The sequence below is a fragment of the Anser brachyrhynchus genome (genome assembly GCF_964034855.1).
Source record: "Anser brachyrhynchus genome assembly, chromosome: 6".
Classification (NCBI taxonomy): Eukaryota; Metazoa; Chordata; class Aves; order Anseriformes; family Anatidae; genus Anser; species Anser brachyrhynchus.
The window spans coordinates 44508129-44523222 of NC_137700.1; the positions used below are offsets into that span (position 1 = coordinate 44508129).

At 42.7% G+C, this 15094-nt stretch overlaps 1 protein-coding gene across 9 annotated transcripts in view; it reads left to right on the top strand.

The window, feature by feature from the left end:
* JAKMIP3 (Janus kinase and microtubule interacting protein 3) overlaps positions 1-15094 on the top strand; it is a 94327-nt gene that overhangs the window by 33993 nt on the left and 45240 nt on the right. For 7 of the 9 annotated variants that reach the window (XM_080596650.1, XM_080596654.1, XM_080596649.1 and 4 more), the window contains 2 exons: positions 4598-4827; positions 8053-8550. In XM_080596650.1, coding sequence (XP_080452776.1) covers positions 4693-4827; positions 8053-8550 — 633 coding nt within the window. In that variant the 5' untranslated portion in view covers positions 4598-4692. Of the gene's footprint in view, positions 1-4404; positions 4473-4597; positions 4828-8052; positions 8551-15094 lie in introns of those variants that run through there. The other 2 variants (XM_080596656.1, XM_080596651.1) reach the window with 1 other exon arrangement.

Below are 15094 nucleotides of genomic sequence, written 5' to 3' on the forward strand. Positions count from 1 at the left end.
ACACTGTGTCTTAATCTTTTTATGTTTAGAAGCTCAAGAGCCTGAGTGCTTCTTGTCTTTAAAACTAATGTCTTTGAAACCAGTGGAGTTTCACGAGTATAGACTGTCTAAAATCTTTGTATCACTCACTAATCATTCATTAATTTGCATAGAATTAGACAAAATTGAATAATTAAAGTGAGCGTTTAGTAACACTGGAACTCCCAGTCCTCAGCCCTAGGCTGATTTCCCTTCCCTCCTCTCCCCCTTCTCCAGGAAGGACAAGGATTTGGGTTTGTAACCAAAGGGCTGGTTTGGTCCCTGCCTTGTGGGGAGGGAAGCGTGAGCCCCCGTGCCCCAGCAGGGCACCCAGCAGGGCAAGGAGCACTTCCTCCTCTGTCTTTCTCCGGTATCTGCCTTTTCCATTTCAGGAGGGATGTGCAGGGCACCCACCAGCAGGGTCTGAGGTCCGATACATCCAGGAGTAAAAGCAGTTGTAGCATCGCTGACGGGTACTGCCGCTCCTTGACCAGTGACTCCTTGCCTGCTGATTTCTAACAGCACATGGAGGTGCTACCGCAACCACCTCCTCCGCGTGCTCCTTCCCACTTTGCTGTTTGTATGAGTACAGCTGCAACTAACGCAGCCCATTTTGTCTTTGTGACAGGGGAAACGTGCTCTTTGTCTTGTGTGTCTTCCTCCGAGAAACCTTCCCCACAAGTTTTTGAGCTTGGAAGCGTGGTGTGCAGGGCAGCTTTCCCATTGCTCTGCAGCTCTCACTGCCAGTAGTACATTTTGCAGACAGATCATTACCAAGGCTGATCAAATTCCTATTATCCGGATCTCTTAATCCTTGGATGTTTTTCTTGGCTACATTCAAGTTTTATCATTATGTCCTTCTAAGGACAGCTTTAAAGACTTAATTAAAATAGTCCTCAGCTAATTTCTGTGTGGTTCTTTTTGAATCAAGCTTATTACTTTAAGTACTGGCAAGGGAGATGATTTTTCTCTAAGAAAATCTCATTAAAGCTTTAGCATTCCAGTTTGGAAGACATTCCTGATGCTGGACCCCTTGCCCGCGCTGAGCTGATGGGAGTCTATCGGATCTGAAAGGTTGCTCTGTCTCCCTCCATTGTCACCTGGGATTTAGCGTGGGCATGTTTACATGAGCCACGGTGGAGGTGTCAGAGGAGAAATTCTCCTGGCCCTGCTTTCTGGGGAATGGATGCTGGATGTTAGTGGCCTGTTCTGGCAAAGCTTGGCTGAAGGTGGGCACCTGGGGCCTCTGACAGGCCTCCAGCTTACCAGGTCTGAGCTGCTTTTATGCTTTATCTTCAACGGTTTTGTAGACACACTCAAGGCAAATGTTGCAATACAAGCCTTTCTTCCTTGGAATATGCTATTTTATTTGTGGTTTTTTGTTTGTTTGTTTTGTTCTGGTTTTAGTAGAGAAAAATCATATTTAGGCAGATGCTTGGTACGAAATGTGTTGACTCATACAGGAAAACCTCGGTAATATTTTCAACAAAAATTAAAAGCTCAAACTCTGAAAGCAGGAGGACACGTTAGTGCCACCAATCCTATCTCAGGCAGAGTTCCCATCAAGTGAGCCGTGCTTAGAAACCACCAGGCCCCTGCCTCTGCAAGGGCAGTTTCGGGACGGTGGGCTTCTCCGTGTGGTGCTCCCCAGAGGCTCTGAGGCAATGCCAGCCCGTGCTAGTGAAATAGCTGCTCTGCGTGCAGGGTGTCCGGCTGCTGGGGGCTGTTACTGCACAGTCTCCCAGAAAATCAGCTGCTGGGCTTGTGCTCCTCCCAGCATACCTCTCATTACTTTTTGCCTTTCAGCTTGCTTTCCTGGTTCAGTTCCTTACTTGTGTTTTCTGTAAACAAAGAAAAATTCCTGTAGCTTTTGCCTGTTGAAAATAACCATTCTGATTTAAATTATTCTGACAAATCGCTGTATCATTAAATTTATTATTTGTCTGACATTCACATATTAGCAATTAAAATCTTGTACTGTGCTGCTTCTCATTTCCTCAGGTTGTGAAATAACCAGACTCCACCTACTACATCTATCATTACAACATATTGTTTAAGAAAATCATTGTAATATGCACAAATGCTTCATTCATCGCAGGAGAATTCAGTGCCTGTGGCTATAGACTGCCCCATTTTTTTTCTATAAGAAGCCTCTTTTGTAGGGTAATTGCTAATGCATTGCATCTTCTTATACAAAGAAGCATGAATTTTAAACACTAAGAACATCTTTGCATTCTCCTTAGAGATTTTTCAGGCTACGTCTGTAAATTTTTATTTATTTTAATTTCTTTGGATGACCAAACACTTTTTTTTCTATAGAAACTTCAAGGCTACAAAGGCAAGCACCACAGAAAGAAATAACCATGTTTCTCCAAGTCTCGTCTCCCCATCTCGCAGCAGCTTTGCACAGTTACTCCCAAAATTCAGCCACTTCCCCCATTAATTTCACTCCCATTAATTTTTTCACTGGTAACTTAAAAATAAAAAATTGACAGTTGAGTCAGCATTGCCAGAGAAGCAGAGGCAACTGTTTCTTTGCATGTGTGTTGCTGTTTATCCTTTAAATGTGAACGAACTGGATTTTCACACCCATAGCCCATAATCTACAGACTGAAAAATTGCATGGTATAATTACAAAGTAGCTTGTGCTGCTGATTTTTTTTCCCATAGTGCTTTGACAAAGTATTTTTCTATAAGAAAAACTCCTGAAAGTATACAAAATACGAAAGAAACATTGAGGGAACGTCCGTATTTTAGGATGGCACTTCTGTTCCACTGCTCTGGTGCCAAACAAAGCCTCTAGGACATGGCATTTTTGTGCAGAATTTCTTGTCACCTTCGGTTTCTATTAAATTAAATCTGTTCATACTACCAATAAGCACTGAATTAAACACTGACCAGAGGAAGAACTGACAGCAGCCTGTATGACTTGTTCAGCCCGTAGTGATCAAGTACAAAACGTTAATGGACTGCCAGTCTGCATCAACAGCTGTGAGGAATGAGTCAAATGAAGCAAGGACAAACTGTGATAATGTCAGTCAAGTTCACCTCTGTGCACGCAACTCACAGAACGTGGGAATTTCACTTGATTTGATTAATAGGCTAATTATTTATTTTTACATAGAACTCTCATAGAATTTTCTGAACCATAGGATGGATGCAGCAATAAAAATAGCATTAACATATATAAAAAAAAAATCACGTTCCTCCCTACCTTCACCTGCCTTCATCTCAGACTACAAATTTTTTGGAATGAGTTTGTGTTGTCTTATACCACCTACACCTGGCAGTTATACTATTCTTTTATTATGCTTATCAGTTCCAGGACATTCATTGTTGTTTATTCTTGTTTCAGTTAAATAATTCTGGAATGTAGTTTTAGAACTGTATTTGTTGTTATAGCAGGTGTTTTGTTGACAAATCTGAAGTTATCATTGCAGAAGTTTTGTATGTTGTGTAGTTTATGAGTGTGTTGGGATTAGTGGGTTGACACAGAGTGCAAACGATATTAATAGATAAATTCTATTAAGATGGATCCACTTTGTCCAGCTCTTCCCTGTTTAATAGAAGAATTTGATTCTCTCAGTTCTGTTTATTTAGATTTAGCACAAAGCCATTTAGTGTAAATAAAACTGCTACATTGTTGTCAGACTTAGGTAAACATATGTAGATAAAAGTTGTTGTTTTGATGATACACCACGCATGCTGGCATGGACAGCTTCTGTTGCCTTTATATAACCTCTGCTTGCTTCTGTATCTTCTCACTATTTGTATTACTTTTATTACTTTTACTATGAATTTCTTAAATTTGTTTGGAGGAAAACAAACCTTTTTGTTCTGTAAGACTTTTTTTTTTTTTTAAGATCATAAAATCTTTCTGCCTACACTGAAAGTGGTTTTCCCTGCTGTAGCTGCCTGCAAGCCATGAGGGTGCCGGGGGATGGAGCTAGGACGTCCCTCCAGAATGTCTGTAGCCACTGTTCTGTGTGAATTCAAGTGCAGATGAAGAGATGAAAAACGTTTATAGTTTATGATTTAAATCTTATGCTCTGGACAGGTGTACGCCAAAATATTTTTGCAGCTGAGCTCTGTCCAGCCCTTGCTTCAGGTCAGGGAGAGCCACTTTAGCTGCCTGATGTGTACCTCATGCTTCCCAGGGTATCCAGCTGTCTGCTGCTCCTGCTTCCAGGTGCAGTGGTGGTTAGAGGAGTAAAAAATGTCTTTAAAACTCGTGTTTTTAATGTTTTTTGTTTGTTTTGGTTTGGTTTTTTGTACCTTTAAAGCACTGCTCAGGTGGTAACGAGCAGGATGCTGCCTGACTTGACCTCTCTTAATGTTGTGCGACAACGAAATGGTGAAGCAGCCTCCATCGGAAGTGTTTATTGACTACAAACCAGCTGATCTGTATGAGAGGCAGTTGTGGGGAAGCGGTGTGCTGCTGGCCGTCGGCATGTGTGAGCGCCCCAAACCGCTTCCGAGCGGGACACCTTGAAGTCCTGCGAAAGTCGCCGAAGCCCGGCTGTGCTCCTGGCGGTGACAGCAGCCTGTTCACGGCGCTCCTCTGCTTCCCTCCCTGCAGGCGAGTGAGAAGATGTAGCGGGGCGCGGCGAGGAGCAGCAGCCGCAGCGCCGGGACGGCGGGGCCTGCGCCAGCACCCCACCACGCCGCCTCACCATGTCGAGGAAGGGCGCCAGCAGCCGCGCCCGGGGAGAGAGGCCCGAGGCCTTGGCCGCCCTGCAGGCTGCCAATGAGGAGCTCAGGGCGAAGCTCACCGACATCCAGATCGAGCTCCAGCAGGAGAAGAGCAAGGTGTGTGTCTTCCTTTCCTTTCCCTGCCCCAGTGATTAAAACAAAGGCAGCCTGCTCTGTCTCCTTCCCACCACCCTTTGCCTGTTGCCCCACACATAGCCAGCTTGTACCTGACTTCGGAAATAAATACTTGGGGCGATGCACGTGAGCAACGGGGACTGGCCTTCTGTGTGAAATGATAGAGCCCCTTCACGTCGTGTTTTAAATTGTTCCCCTTGTATTTAAAGCAAAACGCTCCCCATCTCTAAACCCAAGGGCACAGGGTCGCGGGTCCCGGGCAGCGGCGGTACGCACGCTTGCTCTTGTGATCGGGGAGGAAACAAGGTCCAAAAACCACGTAGCTACGTGCCAGCAGGAGACCTGGGAGAGTACAGAGCTGCTCGAAACAGGTGGCATGGCCACGGCGGTGGGCTGAAGCTGTGCACCCTTTTTGTTTCTCCTACTAGATTTTTTCCTAGCAAGTACTTACCTGTGTACGAGAACGTGTACCATGAGGACTTTGAATACAACTTGGTGGTGCTCAGAAGTTCCCTTTGCTGGTTCTTCTCTTTTGCACTGAGGCTAATTTCGCTTGGAGGTTGTGCTCAAAGTCTTTCGGACTGCCAGCAGCCCCACCAGGACTCTGAGCTGCCTCTTTCACAACCCTCAGCACCTTTCTCCGCAAGGGCAGGGCAATGTTATTTGTTCTTCAGTAATCCCTAATTAGTTTCCACTGATAAACTTTTGTTTTTTTGTTTTTTGTTGCTCCAGAGCCCTAATAGAGAAATGCATTATTATGCCAGGGACAGAATTACATCCTGTATTTTTCCATTAACTTGCATCATAATTTGGCACTGTAGCCTATGATTCTAATTTTTAAGGAAGCTTCCAAAGGCGGTGTTTGTGCGTGTGTATATATACTTATACACATACACACACACGCATATTTTAATAGAATATCTATTAATAATTTTACTGTGAAGCAGAGTTTACGGCTTTAAGACTGAGGACCCTATTTTCCTTCCCTCAGCCTTCCCCAGTCCTTTTAGATACAAGGCTTCTCATCATAGCTTTTCTTGACTTCCTGGTTTTAAAGTGAAATATCGTTTTACCCTTCTGTGGTCAGATACATTTTGTTATTTGTAATGCATAATTTATTGCTGAAAAAGCATCTGATAAAATGCAGTTGTTTTGTGCTTCCCAGTAGCTCTCACAGAGCTTTTTATACCTTGCATGTGCACGTGCGTACAGCACAGTTCAGATCTGTGTACCTGAGCACGCCAAAATAATGGCACCTGGTTTCTTGCATATTCTTTAGGGGATGTGGTATGAGACCTGCAGATACCAGCTGAAAAATAGACTCAGACTTCCTCTATAAGGTGCTGGCTATTTCCTGAATGTGTATTATCTTAAACATTGTTCTGTTTATAGCACCTGTTACAGACACGTTAGTCTGCTTTCTGAGCAGATACTTCATGTAGTGTTTGGATATTAATGGTTAGCTCACTTGGGTTTTGTGCTTCTTGCATAAATTTATGATACTTACGTGTTCACTAATGGATCTAGGTCACTAAATTGGTCAAATTAAAGTCTATGAAATTTCAAATGCTTATTATTTGTTTATAAAAATAGAATGTGATGCTAAAAATCATTATTGGTGCCTAGATTCATCCTCAATATCAGTAATTTCTAAAGTGGCAATGATATGATTTTGTTTCTCTTTTTCTAAATATACAAGTATTTCCACTTATGCTGATTTCTAGTGAAAGAAATGTCTTTTCTACAGAGTTGTCCAGATTCTTTTTCCTCTTTTCACAAATTACTTTTTCTTTAGAAGAATTATCCCAGTTCTCTGTAATGTCACAGTTTTTTTCTTTACGCCTGCAGTGTTCGGTTCTGTGGAGTGCTCTCGTATGGGAAACAGATTTAGGCATGTTCTTAGCAAGAAAATGTTCCTGTGTCATCATAGGAAAAAAAAATACATCTTTACTAAAAATAATTGACCTGAACTTTTTTTTTCCCCCAATAAACACTTCAGTAAGTAATTATAATGTTGTGAATATCCACTTCTTAATCTTAGCATTTAAATATATGCACTGGCTGCTCTGATAAACATCCTGGGGCAGAAAAGATAGAGAGAATTGATGTGCACTCCCTGCCTCTGAACAAGCCTGCTCAAAGGAGATAGTCAGTTATGCAAACACTTTAAATGCTACTGCAAATACATGCTGGGAGTATTTTCTAGTGCAATGCCTGCCACTGTGCCACATCCACTTCAATAAAAAGCTGAGGTGGATTGTATTTTCCCCTGACACATGTGGTTCTCATTTGTACCCCAGGACAGCACCGATGACAGCCTGCCAACTTTGCCAGCTCTTCTGATGTGCATGCACAAATGTAACCTCACAGGTATATTCACTACTGCGTTGGTCAGAGTTGAAGAAAATAAACTTTAAATTGGTGCCTCATTGAGGTGCAATGGTTCATAGCCACATCCACTCCGAGGACCAGATTGTATTTTAAGGGTTTTAGTCATCGTCACCCTTGGTTTTGTTTATGTGGAGCTACACTGGCTGTGTTAATTACGAGGTAAACACTTACTGGTGCTTCTGGGTCATCTGTGAGAGAGGATGGATCTCATTAGGGCTAAGGCAGAGATGTTCCCAGAGTATTTATGGTATACTGAGAATCAGATTTACAACCCTGAGTCCCCCTGGCTGCACTGCAAGGTGTGTTACTCAAGATCCCCACAGGTACCTGCCAAACCATACGGTGGCCACCATGACCACACGCTGAAAGTGTTTTCCACAGATTGCAAAAACCTTGTCCCTGTGGAAATGTTGTTGCACGAGGTTCTGTAATGTGTATTTTGTTCACATGAAATGCTCCAAGAGAGGAAATTTCTCCTTTTTAAGTTTGCAGCATGAAGGCAGAAGGAGTGGTGAAGTTTGTCAAAGTGGCTGTGAGCAGAGCTTGGTGGTCCTATTTTTACTTGGAACCTCTTTAAAAAATGGATGATTAATATGTAATAAAGCATCTAACGATAAAGCATGAACAAAATGTCAAATTTGTGCTTCTGCATGTGGTAATAAGAATTCATCGGGCAGGCCTTTCTCTCTAAGGCACAGTCATACAACAATGAATTCTGACATAATAAAGTGATCCATGCCATTTTTAGATTATCTCATAATTTGTGGCAATAATTTTGTTGATAAAAACACTGCTCTTTTTTGACTTTGCATGTAGGTCAGCAAGTTGGAAAGAGAGAAAAATCAGGAAGTTAAGCAGATCAAAGAACACGAACAGCATAAAAGTACAGTGGTGGTAACAGAGCTCAAAGTCAAACTTCATGAAGAGAAAATGAAGGAGCTCCAAGCTGTTCGAGAAGCACTTCTGAGGCAGCATGAAGCTGAACTACTTAGAGTAATAAAAATTAAAGATAATGAAATCCAGAGACTACAGGCCCTTCTCAATGCTGTACGTGATGGGGCTCCTGACAAGGTGAAAACCGTGCTGCTTTCAGAGGCAAAGGAGGAGGCCAAGAAGGGGTTTGAAGTTGAGAAAATAAAAATGCAGCAAGAAATTTCAGAACTTAAGGGGGCTAAGAAACAAGTGGAAGAGGCTTTAACTATGGTCATCCAAGCTGACAAAATTAAAGCAGCAGAGATAAGGAGTGTGTATCACCTGCATCAAGAGGAAATCAGCAGAATTAAGAGGGAGTGTGAGAGAGAAATTCGCAGACTGGTATGTGTTGCTATCTGTATCTCTGTTTTTAATAACACTAATGTTATTGATAGCAGAAAAATGAACATTAATGCTGGACTGCATTAAATGCATGAGGATAGGCAACCAAATTTTTGCAGCTTGCTTCAAATGAGTTTTCTATCTGCTAATAGTGATGTCAGAATGTGTTTTTTTTTAAACCTGCTAGGATATTTTGTATGGAACTTTTTATGTCTGTCAGTGCCTATTAATATTGCTCATCTTCCAGATATGAAGAACAGGCCTTTAGTTACCAGCTGCATTAGGGTAATTCTACAAAATACATACGTTTCTTGGTCTACAACAGGGCCTGTTAGCCCCTTTCCCCTCCATTTCCCCACCATTTCTTCCTCACCGAATTCACTTTCATCCCTCCCTTTCCCTGCCTTTGCTAATTCCTGTAAACATCCCATAATAAGCTTTATGCAATTCCAAAATGCTATTGCCTCTGCATCCTATAGTCTAGAGTCCTATAACGTGGTGACGATGACTCCCGTCACTCTGCAAGGTGTTCAGGTAGTTTCTTTCTCTCTGTGTCCCTCCTGGGTGGCTTTCCCCCAGGACAAGTGAAGCGGTGATGCTCCTCCTTTGGTGGTTACTGGGGTTCCTTCCCTTCACTGCTCATCCGATCCCTGCTGGGTCGCCATGTATGCTGATCACCTAGTCAAACCGTTTGAGTCTCAGGTGCAACAGTTTGAATCTCAAAGGCTACACACCTGTGGCTTCAGTGTATACCTCCAATGGGCTTTGAAACTAGTTGGGGATGTTGGATCGTGTTCCTTGAAAAACAGGAGAACTCCCTGCAGGAAGGAAGAGGGAAGTCTTTGCATGAAAACCTGGCATGTCACCACCGCGTTCTGGCTTTCAGAACAATTTCTCCCTCACTGGCAGCTTGGGTGCTTGCCTTGAAATTCACTCAGTCTTTTGAGTGCAGCACAGCTGATTTGCAGGACTGTCTCTGTTAACTGTTGCTGTCATTCCCAAGAACAGGGGAACAAATGTAACACCCATACTCCTGTGAGGTGTATTTTGGGTCTTGTTTCAGTATTTATTTGATGCTATCATCTTTTTGGGTATGCCATGCTTTTTTATGGTATGCAGTGGCTCAGGATAAACTCATTAATGTCCCTTCAAAGTCATTCTCATTTGACTATTGTACAAATCCTAAAAAAGCCAAACCAAACCAACCAACCACCATCAACAACAAAAAAACCCGTAAGTGAAAGCATGGCACTGTAGCCATGCTTCAGTGAACATCCTGCAAAACCTCCCCACCGCAGGGCTGGTGCTGCACCAGCTGTGTCCTGCCAGACCAAAGTGTCTGGTCTGGCCGACAGACCGTGTGCTGCTCCCCTAGCCAGTTCAGCATTGCATACCCTTTGTTTATTCCCTTGGACTCTCAGACTTCAGGTTGTTATTTTTGCCCTCATAGAGTATTTTATTTTTATGAATAGGATATTAAGATAATTTATAACCAACTGATCTATTGATACTGGAGAAATATCCTGCAGTGTAAGTACTTTCTTCTGTAAACATACACTACTAGATACATTGATTTAATACATCAGAATGAAAGGGTGGCTAATGTTCATCCTAAATAAACTTAAAGCATTACATGAAAATCCATTCTAATGGCCTCTAATGTAGAAGCCATAAAATAAGTATGTTCTTAGTTATAAAGAATAGAGTGGTTTGAAGTTATGTTTTCTAAATTGCCTTTGAAAATCAAAGTTTTTTTATTCCTGCTTGAAAGAATGAGGTTATCTAACTGTACTAATTAAGTTACACAATGCCATCATTTTAACCAAGCCCTGAGTGCTTCCTGAATGACTTTAAGTACTCTCGGTTCCATTGACGTGACCATAATTGATTTCAATGGGAGCTGTTGGCTCCTGGCACCTTGCGGGGAGGGCCCTGATGTTTCGAGGGGAAAGGCTGGTGTCACGTCCTATGATAAAAGCTCTCTTCTCTATGAAAATGAGGCAATTAACGAAGCAATTAAGCTAATACCGAAACCAGTTCATTTTTCCTCTGTTAAGATAGAGGCCATCAGCAGAGCCCGTTCACTAAGTCTGGTCGGGGCTGCCGTGACATGCAGAGAAATGCAGAAGAGCCCGGTGTGAGCCACTCTGCGCAGCAGAGCGGCGCCGCGGGTCCCAGCGCGGTGCCCCCGAGGTAGCCTGGCACCCCAGGTCCCACGCTGTGAGCGCCCAGCCCGCGGCGCGCCCCAGGGCGTCCCGCCGTGCGCGGCCAGGCAGGCGTTGCTCTGCGCGTAGCAGGTGCGGGGCGAGAGGCTGTGGACTTAGCAGTCGACGCCACATCTGCCACCGGTACTTACCAACAATATTAGTGTTGTACCTTTAAACTAGCCGTGTTCATTAAACTGCCCCTTACCTGCCACGGCTCTGTGCAGGTGGAGAGCCGTGCCCCGGTGCGAGCAGCTCGCCTCAGCCCCGCCGCGGAGCCAGATGGATTTCTGCCCGCTCGTATCTGGCCCAGTGCTCGTGCATATTGCATTGCCCCTGGCCCACGACTGGGGATTGCACGCTCATGTAGAGGCTGTGGCAGACATCCAGTTCCGAATTGTTAATAGTTTCACGTTAGGGCTGTAAAAGCTCCGTGATTCATGTACAATGCATTATTTAGTCATTTAACAAAGAGGGGAAGTGACCTTCGAGCAAATTGCTATTTCACTTCTTGAAAAATACCGCTTTTTTGTTTCGTCAAAATGGAGAAAGTTAAAGTATATTCGTTCATGTTTAGGTCTGCAGTGATACTAACCCTTTAACACATAATAATCTTCTGAAGTTATTTGTGTCTGGTAGGTACCATTTTTCATTTTCAAGTTTTTTCATGTCCATATTTACTTTCAAAGTACATCTGACCTATCTTAGGTGCAGAATGGAAAATACTTCCATACGTAGTTAGACAAAGTCTTTTGAAAAGGTAAGCTTGCATTATTCCATTATCTTCCTTTTAAATTAAAACTGGTTTTTTCCATTGTACAGACAAATACATTTGTTAGTATCTCACTTTAGAAAAATGTGGAAAAATATTAGACGATCTTTAAAGTAATGTGTTAGGAAGATACAGTGTATAGCAAAAAGGAAATGCGCAACCGTACAAATTTACTTCCGGCAAAATGGAGTTTATGTTGTTCTTCAACATCTTCTTAACTTCAGGCTGAATTGTTTGCCCATCTTTTGTGGGATTTTTGCCAAGGGAATGCAGGATATATATGCTCAGGCTTTCAAAATACCTGGTTTTACTGTGAACTTTTCCGTTTTTATGACTTAGTAAGTCATCAAAGCTACAGCAGAGCAAAACTACGACAGTGAATTAAGTTAAATTGTTGGATCAAACCAAACCCAGCACTAGTGAATGACCCAAAGCTAGTGAGCCCTGTCCTTGCTACGTTCCTAAGGGGAATCCTTGCATTCTTGCCCTCTCCAGAAGAGGCTGGTCTTGGGGAAGGCACGGCTGCGCTGCAGCCAAACCCGCTGTGCCTGCGTTGCGTGCTGTTCTCCAGCTCCAGCAGGAAAACGCAACCCAAAGTACTCCTGTGGTCAAAACGATGCTTTCAAATGCAATTGTAAGCTGGGTCTTCCCTTCTGCTTACGGTCTCATGCCATGACATGCCACTCCGACACACGCGGCAAATAGGCTGTTAATTAGCGATACAGTAATTGCAGGTGGCAATTTTGTAGTTTTGTACCACCAGCACTGGGAGGCCTGCAGACCGTAATGGCTACCAATGTGTAATATTTTTTTTTGGAAACAGATCCCACTCAATATTTACCAAACAAACATTCTAGCTTTTTCTTCTAGATACTTTTCAGGTGGCAGGGATGACTATTACTCGTTGGTGCTGACAGCTTCAGACCAATCCCATACAGCAACGCTGAGCAACTGTCAGTCCTGCGAACGTTGCAGGAAAGGAAATGATGCGTTCTGCAAAAGCGTGTGCTCAAATTGTTCTGCCCTTGTGTTTTCTATTTGCACACACAGCTTGTGCTGTTTGTGTCTGTGAAGTCTGGGTGTGAATATCTAGAGAAGTACAACTAACCCAGTTAAGCTATTCCTGTCTCAGAAGCTTAAGAAACGTTAATGTAAAAGATGAAAGTCACATTGCAGGTGGTAACAAGTAGGTATGGCAACAACCTCCTTTCTACAGAATTTCTAATTTTAGTAAACTTTTTTCAGTTTTTAATTTGTGTGTTTCAAAACAGCTTAAAATGCTGCGTGAATGTATTTAATTACATTTGTATGGTCTACCTCTAATAACGACCTGCCCCGTACCAGTGTACTCACGTCCAGGGAACACAACCCTTCAGTCGTGAGAATGCCGTGGAATTAATTGGCCTCAAGTTTTGCTTAGTGGAGATGAAAATTCAATGTGGTAAAGAATATTTAAATTTTACATAAACATAAATTGGTCAGAAGTGAGAAGTGTTGAACATCAACGCTGCAGTCTCCTTTCCTCCTGCTTCTTTTTCAGGGAGACTAAAAAATGAGGAAGATTGAAAAAATGAGATTTGTTACAGGCTGGAAAGCATTTATTTTCAATTGAAGATAAAACTTAGTCGATAACGACTACTAAAAGGTTTAATAACCTAATATAAAGCCATTGTACATTGAGACCTCTGTGCTTCTTTATGGTAAGCCAGCACCAGGGACAAATTGGAGAGCAATCTTTCAGTACCGTTCTGAACTGGCATGTCTGCAGGCACTTCCCTGAGATTGCTCTGCTAGGCAGTGGTAAATTAGTGAGGATGTGACAGTTAAAGGACCGTTCCTCAAGAAAAGTGTGTGTCTTTTTAAATATTAATTTTATTGGTGATTGACAGTCTTTTTCTTCTCCTTTTTGTTCCCTTATATGGAAAAAAATCACTATATTCGGTATTATAAAGGCATCTCAACAGTCGTCCTACACTGAAAGCTAGACAAATTATTCAAAGGGATTAACTCTTCCTTGCAAATCATTTGTAGTTAGAACCTCATTTACACCAGTGCATTTCTTATTCCAACCTAGCCCAGACTACTGAAGGGTAGTGTTGTTTATTAAAAATTATACAACATTGTTGTGGGAAACTATTCGTCTGTAATTTAACTTGGCTCACCAGCTGGAATGATTTAGGGAATCAGCATGCAGTTGAAACCTCTAAGTGGGTTAGTGGGTGAACATGGGTGAGGTTTTCAAAAGCACGCGATGGAGTAATTTTAGCAGATCGCTCTGTTAGCACCTAGCTATCAGTTAAATATATGTGATTTACCATACATGTACAAATTTCTCCTGTGGGTGACAGGAGTAATTTCTCCTTCTATCTTTATGCAGTTATTTCTCCCATTCAATGTACCTTGTTCTTCAAATTTGGTATTACATTTAATTCTGTTACATTTTTGTTATAAATTGTTTGAACATAATTGTTATTATTCATTGAACAAATTTACTCTTAGTGATTTTTTAATATATTTTAATATAAATCCAGAAATATCTAACAATTTAAGTAGCTTCACTTGTACCACTCTCAATTTTGTGTACTGCTGTTCACACCTAACACTGTAAAAAGGAAGCCAGTCTTGAGAAATAAAAGCCTTTAGTCGCCTAGTGAAGGAAAACTTTATATTATTTATACCCTGAGTGGGAGCATCAAATTCTGATTTCACCTGCAGCACTTAACCTTTCTGCACTGCACAGTGCAACGCTTTGGCTCTTTCAGCATTGTTCTAGAGATTTCAGGGGAATTATGGCGATTTGCAGGATGCTGGATCCAGCCCCAGCTCATCGTACTAATTGTGATCAGGAGAAGCTGGGGGCATTGCTGCTGCAGTGCTTGGGTCAGAGACACTGTTCCCACGTGTGCCTGCCTGGGGGAGCAGGCAGGAGCCACTGCGGTGGTAGGGCAGTGGTGGAAATGTCACCGTTCCCAGGCAGCAAAGGCCTGTACGCGTACTGCAGCACGGTATTGTCAGGAAATTGGCATGTTGCATTTCCTGGGCATGTTATAAAAATGCTGTTTGGTTCAGTATAGCTGGAATTCGGGCAGTCTGCAAACAGAATCCTTCTTTGGCCAGTATTGTAGCTGAACCATGTCGCCAAACAAAGTTTTTGTTGATGGATATTGCATGTGCCCTTGTTCAACTGCACACAGATGAAATATATTGTCTCCTCTTGTATTTGACAGCTTGGCAAGGTTACTGGAGCCGTGGTGAAGCACTACTGACAGTGAATGCCTTTTTACCAGGGTCAGTTCTGGAAGAAGATGTTACAAGAGAGGTTCCCTGGGTGAGAGCCTGGTGGATAGCCCTGCACAGCTGATGGACCGTAGCTGCCGTGTGGCAGCACGGTGCTGGGGCAGTGCCGGGGTGGTTGCTGGGGTAAAGGGTTCCTTAACAGGCAGACAAAGCAATGGGATAGCCACAGCTTTATTCTAAGGTCATCTAATGATAACTCTTAAAACCCATGCAACCGGCAAGACTCAGGAAATTCAGAGCCTAGGAGCGTAGTTTCACCTTATGGCTAGCC